The 16544-nt window shown below is 42.7% G+C and overlaps 1 protein-coding gene across 3 annotated transcripts in view; it reads right to left on the bottom strand.

Annotated features, from left to right (window-relative positions):
- The window catches only part of PCSK5 (proprotein convertase subtilisin/kexin type 5), a 404636-nt gene extending 388865 nt beyond the window's left edge, over positions 1-15771 (bottom strand). For 2 of the 3 annotated variants that reach the window (XM_074330572.1, XM_019736691.2), the window contains exon 1: positions 15046-15771. In XM_074330572.1, coding sequence (XP_074186673.1) covers positions 15046-15237 — 192 coding nt within the window. In that variant the 5' untranslated portion in view covers positions 15238-15771. The remainder of the gene's footprint in view (positions 1-15045) is intronic. The other variant, XM_019736690.2, reaches the window with a different exon arrangement.
- Between the last annotated feature and the right edge of the window lie 773 nt (positions 15772-16544).

Raw genomic sequence — 16544 nt, 5'->3', positions numbered from 1 at the left:
TTCATAATTAAGGGGCATTAACTCCTAGTGGATAGTTGCTCTATTTGTCCTGAGTTTATTTCCTATTTCCAAGGATATTTTTGAAGCCATTCCTTAAGGACTACGCCACAGGACTTAATTTATGTCTGTTCTGAAACGTGCAATCCCTCCTTTCATGCAAATTTAACTTTAGTGTTTCACCCTTTCAAAATCCAAGTAGGCACAGCCACGAACCTCTGACCATTGGAATATTCTACTGCTTACATTATATGAGCTTTAGGATCTTTCACGTATACCAAATATGCTTATTTTTACTACTCCCACTGATTCCACATGAACAGTACAATTTGCCTGTGATGTGAAACCTTTTCTTACTACTGACCAATTCCTTCATTGGGGGACTCTCTGTGCTGTTTTTCCCACTGCTCCAATAGACACAAGACTTCCACTGCCACCCTCAGGGAGATGATCACAGCCACTAGGGTCCTTGGAGTTCTCTAAGATCCATGGAGAAGCAATCCCAGTCCTAAGATGACCTGGAATGTGGCACATAGAGTGGACAATGTCACACTTTGTACACTGACTCTCACACTGAGAATTCTCACGGAAGTCAAAGCCAGAAGGAATGACCCTGCTGATCATGCCAAGGTCTGAAACACTTAAAGACAAGGGTTAGGCTATTTCCTGGGAAGCCCTGGACTTTAGAATCTACACACAAATCACTCAGCAATCCTAGATTACTGCTTTGCACCATACTCCTTTATAGAATATATTATGCACTGTATATGCACCTTCCTTATTGACTAGGCAGTAGAATTTTTTGTAATTTTTCTCTAATGTTCAGATTTATTTTTCATTTTATATACACTGCATGCCTATAAAATACTTTAGGATTCAACCAATATTTAATGGTTACTTACCTAGAGCGAGACACCATGCTGCCTGCTACAGAATAATAATTAAGTCCCCTAAAAGGTATGTGTGGGGGGGAAGGAAAATTGAACTATACTAAATTCCCTAAGAGAATTTTGGGCAAACTATACCTATGTTTTACCTATGCCTATACTTCCAGAGCAAGGTAAAGAGGCGACATTGAGCTGTTCCTTCAAGAAGAGATAGAATTTCCAGAAGAGCAAGGGCTCGCGTGAATATTCCAGGTGGAAAGACTGGCACAGAAACAGGAAAACATTGAGTATACTATCTGGGGGACAATGGGAAGTCCAGTGTGGCTTCATTAAGGACAGAACTGGAGAGATGATGGAAAAAGTACTTCAGGACAAGTAGTTAGAGGTCTTTACAGGTCCAGAGAAGGAATCTGTTTAAATGCTGTAGGCAAATAGGAGAGACTGGTGGCTTCTGAAAGGGAGACGGCACCACCAAAATTACAAGATCATCGTCTCCAACATCAAGCCTAAACGCTTCTTCCCTGTTAACTAGACTCCATTTATACCAGTGGTTTACTGTTCCTCTGGAGCCTCTGCAGTGCTGTCTTGTCTGCATGGACCTCACTCCTTCCTGTGATTGGTTCCTTCATAACATTCAGGTGTCTGCTCAAGGGTTTCCTCCTCAGTGAGCCCCCCAACCAGCCTACCTAAAGTTGTCTTACCCTCAGTCACTTTTTACTCAACTAATGTGTGTATTTTGCTTTCCAACAGCACTTATCATTTGAAATGATTTAGTCATTTCATTACTGGCTTATGGCTCAGCTCCTCCCACCATGATAAACAATCCATGTGAACAGATAGTTTATTAAAGACAAATGTTGTAGTATTGTGCCTATTAGAACGGCTCATAAACAACAGGTACTCCATAACTATTTCTTGACAGTTTTATTGAGATATAACTCATATATAAAACATTTCACCTATTGAAAATATACTATTCAAATGTTTTTAGTATAGTCACAGAGTTGTGCAAAAATCACCACAATCAATTTTAGAACTTTTTCATCACCCCCAAAAGAAACTCCATACCCATTAGAAGTCACTCCCCATTCCCCTCAACCCTTCCAACCCTAGGCGACCACTAATCTACTTTCTGTCTCTGGAATTGCCTACTCTGGACATTTCCTATAAACAGAATCATATTACATGTGGCCGTTTATGGCTAGCTCCTTTCACTTAGCATAGTGTTTTTAAGGTTCCACCATGTTGTATAATAGCATGTATCAGTAATTCATTCACTTTTAGTGCTGAATAACATTCTATTCTACAGATACACTATATTGTTTATCCATTCATCAGTTGATAGACATTTGGGTTGTTTCCACTTTGATGCTCTTGTGAATAAATAATGCTGCCATGAACTTCTATCTGCAAGTTTTTGTGGGACCAAATGTTTTCATTTTTCTTGGGTATATACTTATGAGTGGAATTTCTGAGTTATATGGTAATTCTGTGCTTAACCTTTTAAGGAACTGCCAGACTGTTTTCCAAAGTGGCCACACCACTTTACATTTCTACCAGCAGTGTATGAGGGTTCCAATTTCTCCATGTTTTTGTCAATACTGTGATTATGGTAATCTGAGTGAGTATGAACTAGTATCTCATTGTGGTTTTGATTTGCATTTCTCTGATGACTAATGATGATGAGTATCTTTTCATGTATTTATTAGCCATTTGCATATCTTCTTTGGAAAAATGTCTATTCAGATCCTTTGTGCCATTTTTAATTGGGTGATTTGTCTTTTTATTATTGACTGTAGGAGTTCTTGGTATGTTCTGGATACAAGTCTCTCATTAGACATGACTTGAGAGTATTTTCTCCCATTCTGTGGGTTGCCTTTTCACTTTCTTGATGGTGTCCTTCAATAACTATTTTTTTTAAATAAAACAACTAATTTTTTTAAGACAGAGGAAACCTGTGACAAGCTCATAAAGTATGTGGAAAATTAGTGGCAGGGTAGGACCTAGGGAATTGAAGTCACCTATTTTCAGCTTTGAGTTCTGTTTACTGTTTCTCACTATTTAGTCCAACCAGCCCAGAAGCAATGACATAATCCTGTGATGAGTCAAAGAACGCAGCATTTGGTAAATTGGCTTATGAGCACTAACCAAATAGAAAGATGCCCCAAGGTTAAAAAAAATAATAATAAAGAAAAAAGGTTTTGCTGGAAGCTAGGCTGTAATAAATTCTAAGTGGCCTACAATTTAGTTTTCTCTTGAAAAACTTTGAAATTGATGAATGGAGTCACACACACACACAGGAAAAAACAAAAAACAAAAACAAAAAAAAAACATAAGCAAAACCCAACTAGAACAGGCCAGGATGAGTAAGCAGTAAACTTCTAAACTTATAGTTATGGCTATTCACTTGCAAGATTAAAGGCCTTGAGACTGTCTCTCCTCCTGTTTTGCATTCAAACTAGAGAGCACTGCCCAGTTTTATTTTGGTTGAGAAACTTCAACTAGTGAAAACAAGGTATAAGCCTGGGAACACTGAGCGATACGGAGAGAACTGGTATATTTTTACAGCTGGAAGAGCTTCTCAGAGTAGAAAAATACCAGACCTTAAGTACTTATTACAAAAATATCAGACCTTAAGTATTTAGTACAAATACATACAGTATATGGTATGTGTATGAGTGTACGGGTGTGTGTGCTTATGTGTGTGTGTGTGTGTGTTTGTGTGTGTGTGTGTGTGTGTGTGTGTGTGTAAAGGCAGCAAGAAAGGACTTGCTTTTAATAAATGTTAACTAGTTTCAATGCTGGCATTGTATCCACACATAATTTTCTCAGGACAGAATTAACCTCTTAGATAATGCACGGCGGGGGGGGTGTGGGGGGGTGTGTGTTAAACTAGAAACTTAATGCATCCTTTGTGATGCTAACCCTAAATTAACAACCAGATTAACATACAAATACAAACAAAATTATTCTAATATTACATAGAGCAATCTAAAAATACTATATATTAGAAAGCAATCTATAAATAATTTTAAAAACATATTTAAAAATATATCTATATTCTTATAATGCAATAAAGTTTAGACTAATATAAAAGACACATTCAGAACCTAGCTTAATTTTTCTACATAAAAAGTATATAATGGGCAGAATATATGATATGTAAATAAATTACAGATATAATTATTATAATTGAAAGTAGGCTACATGAAACTTAAAGTGGCAGTAAACATAAAATGTGACATAGCATATGCCATATTAAAAGCATCCTTAAATATTATTTCTGGTTTCACATTCTCTGTTTACACTCTTCCCTCTATATTCAGTGCTCAATGCAATCTTTAGTTTTCAAATCAAATATGGGAAGGCACATTTGGGAGTTGAAAGCAATCACCCATGTGTCTGTCTTTATCCCTTAAGTTGATACAGGACCTGCAATGCAAATAATAGCACACAGAAGTGTAAAGTAGAGATAATACCTAAATTTATCCAAAGAGAATTGAAGCATGGGGCAAACTTCGTGTTTAGCTGCATAGTGGGTATACCAGCACAAATTACCCAGAATCCTCATCTTATCCAAACTGATAACCCTTCCACTGCCCCAACCTCACACTTTCTTACCTCCATCTAACCTCCTGGCCTTCACTTTTTCTCCATCTGGTCAGTCTACCAGCACGTCCACACCTTGGACCTGGTCATCATGCGGAATAACCCTAACTTGAAGCTTACAAAAAAAAAGAAAGGAAAGAAAGAAGGAAGGAAGGAAGGAAGGAAGGAAGGAAGGAAGGAAGGAAGGAAGGAAGGAAGGAAGGAAGGAAGGAAAAGAGGATGGAAGGAGGGAGGGACGGAGGGAGGAAGAAGAAAGAGAGAAAGATGGGATGGCTCCCATCTTTCTACTTCTATCCCTCTTACCAAACTAGCCCTCCATTCTCATTTTGAATTTATAGCCCCTACCCCCACCCTATTACTTTGGCCCACCAGTCCTGTTTGGGCCCCACTACCTTCTTTCAAAGCCTGGACACTGTGGTCAAGCATTTCAAAGGTTGTACCCCTTGTATTCAAGAACTATTCGTTTCCCCCCACGCGCTTCCCACCGTCTATTTTACCCTTCTCTCTCACCCTGGTAAATTCTAACTCCCTGTTTTATTCATTCCTAATTTCAAGTTCCTGAGCATTAGTGAAAAAAGCACAAAATAATACAGATTGGTTCATTTTTTCACTCATTCATTTAAACACTAGTTACTCAGCTATAACTAAGTACAAGCGGCAAATAACCTCATTCTATTTGGCAAGTCTTAGTCATTGATTCTTATCAGAATTTCCTCAAAATGTTCCAAAATATTGGAGCACCTGGACATCAATTTCACCCACTTACCTCCCTCTCTCTGCAGGGGCATTCACCTCTGAAGTGACTAATGAAATGCAGGTCATTCTGTACACATGCTCCTTTCTTTTCTTCCCCAGTTTGAACTGCCCTGAGTCTCTACTTCATTCCTCTTTAGTCTCATGGCACCAATGTTCTTCTCCTTTCCAAAGCTATTCCTCTCTACAGAAACCCTTTAAGTTTCCTATCCCAAATGCCTACTATGCTTCTCCTATGCCAGCTACTGTGCTAAGTGCTGGGATACGAGGCACCATCCTGCTCTCACGAGGAGTTCACCAGCTGACAGAAGGATAGATGTGCAACTGCATGCACACACACGCACACACACACACGCACACACACGCACACACACGCACACACACAAATATACACACAATTAGGGTTATCCTATCATTTCTCTTCCAAACTCAGACATGTTTAAAAGTGAAAGGGGATGTAAAAAATACTTAATGGAAGTGAACTGTTATACCACAGCGTAAATCAGTACTATCTCTGGCAAAATGTGATGATGGTCACACTAATTATAATATAGTATGGTGCTTTCAAATACACAGCCATTAAAATCTGTCTAAAAGCATTTAGCAACATTGGAAAAATGCTCACAATACAATGTTAAGTGAAAACAGCAGGATGAAAACAGTATATAAAAATTGATAACGTGGTTAAAAAACAACAAAATATAATAACTGATATTCACTGAGTATGCAGTGTGTACCAGGCACGATTTTAACTATTTTGAACTGTTTAACTGTTTTGAATCCTCATAACAGTCCTACCAGGAAAATATTATTCGATCTTTTTCACACGTGAAGAAACGGAGGCACAGAGAGCTTAAGACACTAGCCTAGAGTCCCCCACTAAGAAGTAGCTGCATTAAACCTTTTGGTTCTAGACCTGTGATCCTAACTATCCCAGTACACTGACTAGAAAGAGATTAAGGGAGAGAATGTCGGTGGGCAGGCAGAGGTGCAATGCAACTTTTGTGCTCACTTCTACTGCCCCACAACGCCAACTCCTGCTCACTGCTCGATCAAGCATTGTCACTAACAGCACTGGTCACCTCCTCACCAAATCTGTAAGCCCTGTTTCACTTTGCATCTCCCTGGATTCTCTCTACAGCACTTCTCCCTACTGCACACCCGCTAAAGGGGCACCTGTTCTTCTTGCTGTTTTCTGACTCTGTATCTTCAGGGCCTCCCGGGTCCCCTCACCTACTTCCCTTATTCCTTGCTCCCTAAGTGGAGACACTTTCGGTTCTATTCTCAGCCCTCCTCCCTTCATGCTTCATCTCTTAGCAATCTTGTGCACTTCCACAGCTTCACTGACACTGAGGATGAGAGCCAGTCTTTACTTCTTTCCCATCCTAAATTCTCTTCTGCCTAGAGGACATTTCTATCTGCATGCCCTTCTACCTACTGACAACAGTAAGCCTGAACCTATTTTTTTGTTCCTCAAAATGCTCCCACGGACTGTTCCAAGTCTACAAATGAGTTCATCGTTCTCCTGCTCCCACAGCTATAAACTTTGCAGTTATCTTCACCTTCCACTCTGTCTTCTACTTTCATTTAGTTATCAACCCATACTGAATCCATCTCTATAAGAACTTTCAAATCTATTCTCTTTCTATTATCACAGCTTCTGTGCTCATTACCGATAATCTTTACCAACACAATAGCCTCTCTGCCTTCTCTAGTTCATTATGGGCACTGCTACCAATGGACTCTCCCGGGCACGACTGAACCATACTGCTCTGCCTGTAACTCCATTAGTATTTGTCTTGCTGAACAATAGTTATAGGTAAAAACGTTCTAGCTCCTTGAGAGCAGAGAACGTGTTATGTGCGGTCCATGGTGGATTCTCACGTTTATTGAATCAATAGGTTGTTGCCTCTTTCTCAGGGACCTTTAATAGAATGTTGAAACTCCCTAACCTAGGCATTTAAGGCCTTACATAATCAAATTTGTAGTGGATTTTTTCTTGTCCCACATCTGCTTTTCCTTATTCTAGTAACAGCATCCCTGTTTTCTTTGGGGAACAGTTCCTTTCCAGTTGGTGGGTTGTCCATCAAGGTCAAGATCTCTTGCACTTCAAGAATGAATATGTGACCCAAGCTGACTCATCAACATACAGCCACCCCTGTAGTCAAAGTGATTGGCCCATGAGTGGGGACATGACCCAATCAGGACAAACTGGAGTCTCTTTCAGGGATTAATTTCAATCCTGGGTAAGAGAGGTACTAAGAATCACATGAGCTTTACTGCCTTGTGGAAAGGGCCTATCTGAGAATGAAGCTAATATAGGGAAACAGAGAAATACCAGACATTAGCTCTACCTCTGGCCTTTCTGCTGGATAGGCTCACAATCACTTTTCTGAAACTCTTAGATCTATGTGCTTCAGAATTCCGAGTTCTTCAGCTGAGAAAAGTACAATGGGGCACATAATGAAACGTATTATACACAACTCTACTTGGATCAAGAACATCAAACTCATTAATATTTCTGGAAAAAAATATATATATATACATATACACACACATAATACTCTAATTAATCTCTAATTAATGCCAGTTTAGGCCAGGCCAGCTTTTGTCACAACGAAAGTACAGATCAGGTAAGATCTGGTTGTAGAAAAGGTTCAGCTTCTGTTTTCAGAACTGCACATAAAGTCATGTGGATCTGTTTAAACCAACAGATTCCCTGTTTCCTTATCTGCTTGTTCATTAGTTTTATTTAAGCAGTATGAGTTGGGTTTTCAACACTTGCACCTAAAAGCATCCCATCTGTATTCCTTATGGACCTACCTATACTTCAGTTTTATTTCCTACTAATCTTCTCTATATATTCACATTTGAGTCAAGTTAAAAAGGCTATGCTTTGATTCCTTAAATTAAAAATCTTGTAACACCATATTGTATTCACCTTATAAAACCAAAGCTGTCCAACCAGGAGATGGGGGAACCTTAGCTGGCTGATTTTCTAGTCAGTTGTCCCAGCCCTATACCTTCTCCACAGCTCTCACTATCCCTTTAATGGGAGAATCAAGAGTGACACTGACTCGTCCCCCTTTTAGGCCCCACTAACTCCCCAGGGACAATCATAAGCATCTAGAAAATTGCAAGTTGCTCCACTTCAGAAAACCCATTAACTATAGCACTTTCTTACTTTCCTTTGAGAAGCTTGTGCATCTCCTTGGGGCCTTTATAGATCAGATCATGCTTCCTATGCCTTATTTTATTTATACATTCATGCTCATTATTAGAGCACTTGATTTCACAGTAACTCTGTGAAGTGAATGGAGCAGGTATTAAGGTCTCCTATTTGAAAAATGAGACACTGAGGGTGAGATTGGTTAATAAAAGGAAAACCCTGGAGTTCCACTGAAATCTTCTGAGTCCTAGTCTTATTTTCTTTCCAGTCTTATTTCCTTCCCAGGATTAACCCAAACTGAAGAGTTAATTGGCACTGATTGTTGCTTCTTGGTACCCTTAGATGTAGAGATATAATCTATTGAAACCAGTGAAAATGTTTCATGTGTAATTTCACTCTAAACTATGTTAAAATTTAACTTAGATAAAAAGAAAATTAACATATATGCATATACATATATATACATATGCACACATATATCTTCTAGCATGCATGAATGTCTACAAGCATTCATTTTTACCATCCAGGAAGCCAAAATGGCTTTCTTAGTCATTGAATCCAACCTGAATTGGCCAAGTGATAAAGTCCCAAGGCAGAGCGATGCCTGGAGATACTTCAGCCTTGGGGAAAACCCAGACACTACTTCACAGAATTTGAATGGACAACACAAATACCCCTCCCTGCCCAAGGGATGTTTTTGGGTCAGTACTCCCTCCCTTAACCAAAGAGTCAGACATTGCTGGATATTTTCCCAGCATACTACCCTGCTTCTTTGGCTGACCTTTAAGGTTAGGACCTCTGGATAATAAGCTCATGAAAGACAGCAAAAAGGCAAATTCAGCTGCCTTGGGGCGCACAAAAATGCAGTTTTTCATTCCAAATAGACCCCTAAGATCCCAGTGGCCACATACAAGTCATTCCTAGTCTATGAGGTTAACGCAACCATCGCCAGGCCAAGCACACTGAACTGCTTTTTCTCATGAAAGGTAGGTTCCCTACCTTTCATGAGAACAATGGATGTGAGAGAGGCTAGCAGAGATCAGGGCTAAGGTTCTAGGGTGTGAAGAGCTGTCCAATGCAAAGCCAGATGTATCAACACAGGGATCAATCTAGGACTCCCACATCAACTGACTTTTCTACTTATCAAATGTCTAAGGATTTAACTAAGAGATCACAGTCCACTCCCATACTGCCCATCAGACTAGCCGTGTCCCCAATTTCCAATGCAATCTATATGCACCCAGAACTCACTCCCTCCACTCTTATCAACATTTCAATCATCCCACATAACTCACAGGGCAAAATTAATCAGCAGAGTGGGAGGTCTTCAGGGCATCTCGGAACAAGGGTCTTCCTGCTAAAGTATTTCTTCCTACTGATTTGGAAAATGCTGCTTCAACAAAACACAATTCAACAAAATACAAATTCAACAAGTACAAATTCAAATATGGTCCAACATAATGTGCCAAGATAAGGTGCTTTATAAAATAATCAGTCTTCCGATATTTTTCTTCTCTTTCTTCCCTCTCCAGCAAGCGTATCCTAGAATATTGAATGGACGGCAACAAGGATGCACCAGGGAAGAGGGCACTGCCAGGGGAAATCAGCCAGAGTGGTTTAGAATCCAACAGAAAACTAGTTTAAATTGTTAGTTGAAATGGAAAACCATTCTCCCTGTCTACAAAGCTCTGACTTCGCTCTTTTCACTCAGCCATCAAAAATTTATTTTCCTAAATAAGTCAGACTGAGAAAGACAAATACTATATGATCTCATTTATATGTAAAAACAGAATAAACAAATAAAACAGAAACAGACTCACAGGTACAGATAACAAACTGATGGTTCTAGATGGGAATAGGTGAGAAAGGTGAAGAGATGAGGAAGTAGAAATTGGTAGTCACAAAACAGTCACGGGGATGTGAAATACAGTCTGGGGAATATAGTCAATAATGTAAAAACTGTGTGGTGTCAGATGGGTACTAGTGTTATCAAGGAGATCACTACATGAATTATATAATTGCCTAACTACTGTACTATACTAATGAAACTAACATAAAATAATACTGAATGTCAACCATAATTAAAAATATGCATCTAAAGGGTGCCAAAAAATGTATACACATTTTAAGATAGGAAAAAACTGTATAAAAATTATGCTGATATGGTAACCACTTTGAGCACCTCTTGTAATGATAGAAGTCAAACGTGACTTTCATTCATCTTTTGTTATCAGTATATATTGAGTATTACAATTTTAATACAGTTTTTTCCTTTCTTAAAATGTGTATACATTTTTTTGGCACCCTCTGTATATATCTTGTCACAGGATGTAAAGTACAGCATAGGGAATATAGTCAATGGCATTATGATAGCTATGCATTAATACATTGTCAGATGGGTTGTAGATTGGGTGGGGTTATCACTTTGTGAGGGTATAAATGTCTAGTAGTTATGTTGTTTTGTACACCTGAAACTAATAATAAAAAAAGAGAAAAAATTATTTTCCTCATCTTCATATTTTGCATCTCCCATTTAAAAATGGCTTCCTTTCTCCCTAACTAAAGTTTGAATCTCACTTATTTCAGATTCAGATTCAACAAACCTTTTACTGCAAGCCTAACTGTGTGCTGAGCATAGTCAACTGACTTTACTACCCAGAGATTTGTCATTTTACAGATGAAAGAACAGGGCTCCATTAAGTTCAGTGCCTTTTCTGCTTTCAAAGACCTTGTAAGTGGCATCTCCAGAGTTTCCAACTCTATTCTTTCAGTGGGAACTCCAGGTAAAATATTTCCCCAGTATTGCCTGCTTTATCACTGGCTTTATCACTCTGGAATCTTGCTCAAGATAAGTCATGTGGTTTGGGGAGGGTTTTCTGCTACTGGTAATCTCAGCTTGGAATCGAGGAGTATAAGCAATTCACAGAAGGATAAATACAGCTATTGCACATTGCAAACAACCTTCACAGGGGACCTTCTTCCTGGGTTCAAATAACCAGAAATTAATTCCTTCTGGTTCATAGATTTAGCCCAAAAATTCACAATTAACATTATGTCAGGTCTTATTATTAACTTAAATGGGTCAGAACACAGGATTAGTGAGAGAGGATGAAGGCCTCTTTCTTCCCCTGCAGGCCAACAGGCAGGCATACCTACCCTCAGTCAGCCCAGCAGGTGCTGGTCATAAGAGACTAAGAGGGCTTGGAGTCAGGCCTCATAGGCGATAAAAAAGGCAGGGCATTCTACAGCTGACATCAATACCAAGCAAAATACGTTATGTACCAACATGACAACTACTATTAATAATTATGGCATTTCAGAATTTCAAGGCATAACCATTCACAAGATATAAACATTATGTGAAAACCTATCAAAACATAATGTATAACCAAAGGCATGAAGAAAACCCTTGTTGTTCCATCCAGAAAGTAAAGCATGTCCTTTTTTCTCCCCCATTTGTTTGCCCGTTCGCTCTGGTGTTACTCTGTACATCCTATCTATCATGAATACAAGAAGCATGTCTCTTTCTTTTTTTTTTCTTTTTTCTTTTCTTTTTTTTGGTAGAAATCTCCAGGCCAGAAACTTCACCTCTGGTGGCTTTTAACTGTGAAGATGTTATACAAAACATTACACTGAAATTCTGATAGTCAAAACTGTACCTTTACTGTGATAAAAATTCATTACATTATCCACCTAAAACATTATACTGAAGAGATCAAAAATTCTACCAGGATATTAAAGGACTTCAGAAACAATAACAGGTCTCATCCCAACTTGTAACACATGAGGTAAGACGCCAAACCCAAATAGGTAAAAACAGGAGAACATTCCAGGGATGTCTGCAAATTAGTTACTGCCCTCAACTGAACCACAGCTGGTTTATTGATGGAAAGAAAGAATAACAAAAGGATGTCTAAAGTGTTAAAAGGTCAGAGCAGTTAAGAATGGATAAGAAATACGTTTGGCCCTTACAGTACAATGATATTGCAGATGTGGACTCAATTTACCACCCCAAAGGCTTAGCATAGGATCACTCTCCTTTGATCTACAGAGGAAATGCTTTCCACTGTAAGAATAGCTGATCTTTTTACACCGCTTATGGCATCAGTTCAAGGGGTTCTCTGTAACCTCTGTAAGCACTAAATTTCCTCATTGGCCTTGTAAAAACCACCATAAATAGTGTTTGGTATTATTTGTATGTAAACTTTCTTAGTATTACTTTTTAAATGAAAAGCCATAGATCTTCATTAGAAGGCCCTTAGTAAAAAGTCAGGTGAGGTTGCAGGACACTACAGTATTTGCTTATTCAAAAGGGGTTTGGTAACAAAATCTCTCCCACTCTGCCAGATTCTGCAGTATCTAAGTTCTAGTTAATGAGTTCATTTAGATACAGGTATTTTGGTCCTTGAAAGTCATGAAGCTTCTGAGGTTCAAGAAGTACAGGTCTATTTGAATTAAGTATCTGTGAATTAAGACTGGATGTTTGCTTCCAGTCTACTGAGCCACTAAATCAGAATTCAGGGAAATGGGGATTTTGAAAGCTTCCTCCTTCCCCCATGGGATGGACAGATGCTCTAAAAGGCAGGGTTCATGCAGGAGTAGGCCTGGACCACAGAGACCTAGGTCAGAATCTTGGCTTTACCATTGGCTAGCTTGGTGACTCTGCGGGTCAGTTTCTCCAGTCTGTTTCTTCTTTGCTGTATGTGAAGTAATATCCATTAAAAATAGTCATTTTGTAGATTACAACAGCAGTGTATGTTCAAGAACTTATCCTTCCAAATATGCCTAGTATATGGGAGATGCTCAATGTTAGCTGAACTTGAGATGCCTCTCTGGAAAGAATAACACGACTGCTTTCATTGCTACCCTCCCCAGTTACATCCCTGGTCACATGCAGCACCCAACTTTAAGCTCATGTAAAAAGCCTTGAACAGACTCAGTTTTCTTCCAGTGAAAAAAGAAGCCAGCAGAATCCTCTCAAGCCATTTGAATGGAACTCTCCTGAAGATGACAGGCACTCAGGCAACAAAATCTGGCTAGCTTCCCTGACTTCCTTGCAGGTGTGTGTTCCGGAGAGTTGTGGGGTGGACACAGACTGTGCCCCTAGCCCTGGTCTCAGTCCTCCACAGAACTGGCTTCTCTGGAACATGTCCTCCCACTGTACCTGCAAAGTGTAAGACCTGGTGCTTCCGGCTCCTGGGAACTACACACACACACACACACACACACACACACACACACACACACACACACTCATACACCAGTCTCTCCCTAGCTTTGTAGATGCGAAGGGCAGCAGCAGCCTCTGCCTCCTCTGAGGGTCCCCCAAATCCAGGGCTCGCTTTCCTAGACGTGGAACGCATTGGCATCAGAAACTGTGTATGCGTTCTTGCTTCAGTGGCACCGGCTGGCCCCCTCCTCTCGCTTCACCCTGGCAGGGCACACAGGGCACGTGCATCCCCAGAAGTTCCAGAAACGCCTCGCTGCGAGGGTGTCCCCACCAATCTCGCCTGCCACCCCCAGGCGAGTCTCCCTAGGGTCTGGCCAGGGCCTCCTCTTCCGGCCAGGCGTGGAGAAGCGAGTGGAAGGGGGTGAGTACGGGATAGGGGGCACTTTCTGGGTACCTGTTACACTGCCCTCTCCACCCTATTTCTTGCAGGAAGGAGAGCAAGGAAGCCAAGACCATTTAGCTCCGGAGTACCTCCAAATCTATTGCGCTAACAATCATCCCCATAACATCTCTTAATTCATTGTCCCCCATCAGGGCAGCTCTGCCCAAAACCCTGGAGAGATACCCTACAAAAACCCTGCTCCCCGTTGCCTACCCAACACCCTCGTCCCTGGCTCCGCACGTCCCTCCTGAAGGAAGACTCGCTGTTTTCCCAGAGAACTCCGAGAGCGGGTCTCAGATGTTTCCCACCTTCCCTTCCGATCTCCTCTCCCGGAGCCCACACGCGTATCCCGAGCGAGAAGCCAAAAAGCTGGGAGGTCTCCCCCAGAATCTGCGCTCACGCGGAGTCCGGCCCCCTTTTCCCTCCCTTTGCCTCCCTCCCTCCTTCCTTCCAGCTCCAGTCCCCGAGTCTCCTGCGCCTACAGCGCCCAGCGGCTCTCTCGCCTAAGAGGAGGAAACTTCTTTCGGGGCTAAATTCAGGTCTGAGCAGGAAAAGCTTTCCTCTGCCTGCCTCTCTCTTACTCCTGCTCTCAGAAACCACACGAAGCCAGCATCAGGGGTGTGCTTATCCCCCGACCTCCCAAAAAGAGCTCAGGCTTCTAGTGTTCTCCGATTTCCCGTGTCAAAAGGTCCGATCGGGTCTGAAACCACCATGGGGGTATGCACACTCATGATTTTTCCAGAGACCCTACCTGTCCCTCGTGACGTGCAAAAAAACAAGTAAACAAAACGCAACCCCAGCAACTTTGGGGAGTTGAAGTGTATGTGTGTAAGAAAGAGAAAGAGAGTGAGAGGGCGAGAGAGCATCGCTCAAGAGTTAGAGCAACAGCTGCAAGAACACATCTGGAAGAGGGGGAAGGGGTATTGACGAGGAGGCGACAAGAAGCGCGATGTCGTGGGGGAACCCCCCCCCCCTCCGGGCAGCTTCAGGACCGAGAGCCGGGCCAGCCAGTCGTTACCTGTCCTATGTTGATGAAGCCGTACTTGCTAGCGATGCGGTTGGCCTCCGGGAAGCCGCCGGCGATTTTGACTGCCCAGTGGTTGGTGTAGACGCGCGTCCGGCACACGGGGAGCAGGCATGCCCCGAGCAGCGCCAGCACGCACAGCAGGTCTAGCCGTCCCGGGCAGCAGCAGCGGATCCCCCAGCCCATGGCCCCCGCGCTTCGCTGCCTCCCTCGCTCGCTCGCTCCGCGCACTAAGCGGCGCGCGCACAACTAACTTCTTCGGCCTGGGCCGCCCGGCGCGCAGCCCCCGGCCGCCGCGGTTTTGCAGCACTGGGAGATCGGCAGGAGGCGGCGAGCCCCGGCAGGGAGCAGAGCAGCGAGCCTCGCGCCGTCTCCTACACCATCCCTGGAGCTGCGGGGACCTGTGCTCCCTGCTCTCCGGCCCGCGGGGCGGTCGGCGGGCGCTCCCCGGCTCGCGCTCAGGAGGCGGCTGAGCCGGGCAGGCGCCCTCCCGCAGTTGGATCTCGCCGGGCTTGGCTCCCGGACTCTCCGATTCGCCCTCGCTCCTCCCGGGGCCCCCGAGCGCGGCGGAGGCGGCGGTGCAGGCAGCGGACGGGCGCCCCCTCTGCTGGCCCAGGCTCCTAGTGCTCGCTAGCTCGCTCCCTGAGCTCCCTCCGGCTCCAAACTGCGCGCGGGGAGAGTGAGCGGCAAAGGCAGCAGCGCCCGCTCTGCATAAATTACTCTCTCCGCCCCCCTTAACAGCCCTCCTTTCCCACATCCCCCTCCTCCTTTCCCTCCTCCTCCTGTCCGCCCGACTGCGGCTGCAGCCAGGCGCCAACCAGGTCCTAGCGCCGCCGGATTCTCCTGGATGTAACCTCTGGGGTCCCGGCGAAGCAAAAGCAAGACTTTCCAAAGGGCTAGGAGGAGAGTTCCGGCATGGACGTCGTGGTTTTACCCCCTTCTCTCTCCTCCCTCCTGAATTTGTATTAATTTACCGCCACTTCCCGAAAAACTAAAGAGATTTACACGCTGATGCGAGTCAAGTGCCGCGAAGATTCATTCATCCTCGCTCTGAACCTCCTTAAATAACTGTTTAAGGAAGTCACTTGCGTGTCAATTGCGGAACAAATAACCCTAGATTTCCACTTCGTTCATTCTTCATGCTTTTCAGCAACTGTTTATTTTACACTTTCTGCTCCCGGGAGAAGCTACCACACAGGACCATAAGGAGCATCCGCTCTTGCAAAAGCCGACCAACGTGGCTCCAAAGCCAGGTCTGTTCCCTGCTGACTTTTCCAAATCTAGGCATCCGATTCTAGGCAACACCACTGGAGAGTAAAATTCCAGTCGCGGAACTGAGGACAGATGTTTCTATGAATATTTGGTATGAAAGTGGATGGAGATAGTGGGCCAAGGGAATAACTTCATTCATTAGTTCCATTGAGTCTGATGAGGGCTTCTTTTTCTCCACCAAAGGAAAAGTTTTCTAACTTTTCCAAGCATGGCCCTGAAAC

The sequence above is a fragment of the Rhinolophus sinicus genome, linkage group LG04, assembly GCF_036562045.2.
Source record: "Rhinolophus sinicus isolate RSC01 linkage group LG04, ASM3656204v1, whole genome shotgun sequence".
NCBI classification, from domain to species: Eukaryota; Metazoa; Chordata; class Mammalia; order Chiroptera; family Rhinolophidae; genus Rhinolophus; species Rhinolophus sinicus.
This window is presented reverse-complemented; position numbering and strand designations above follow the sequence as displayed.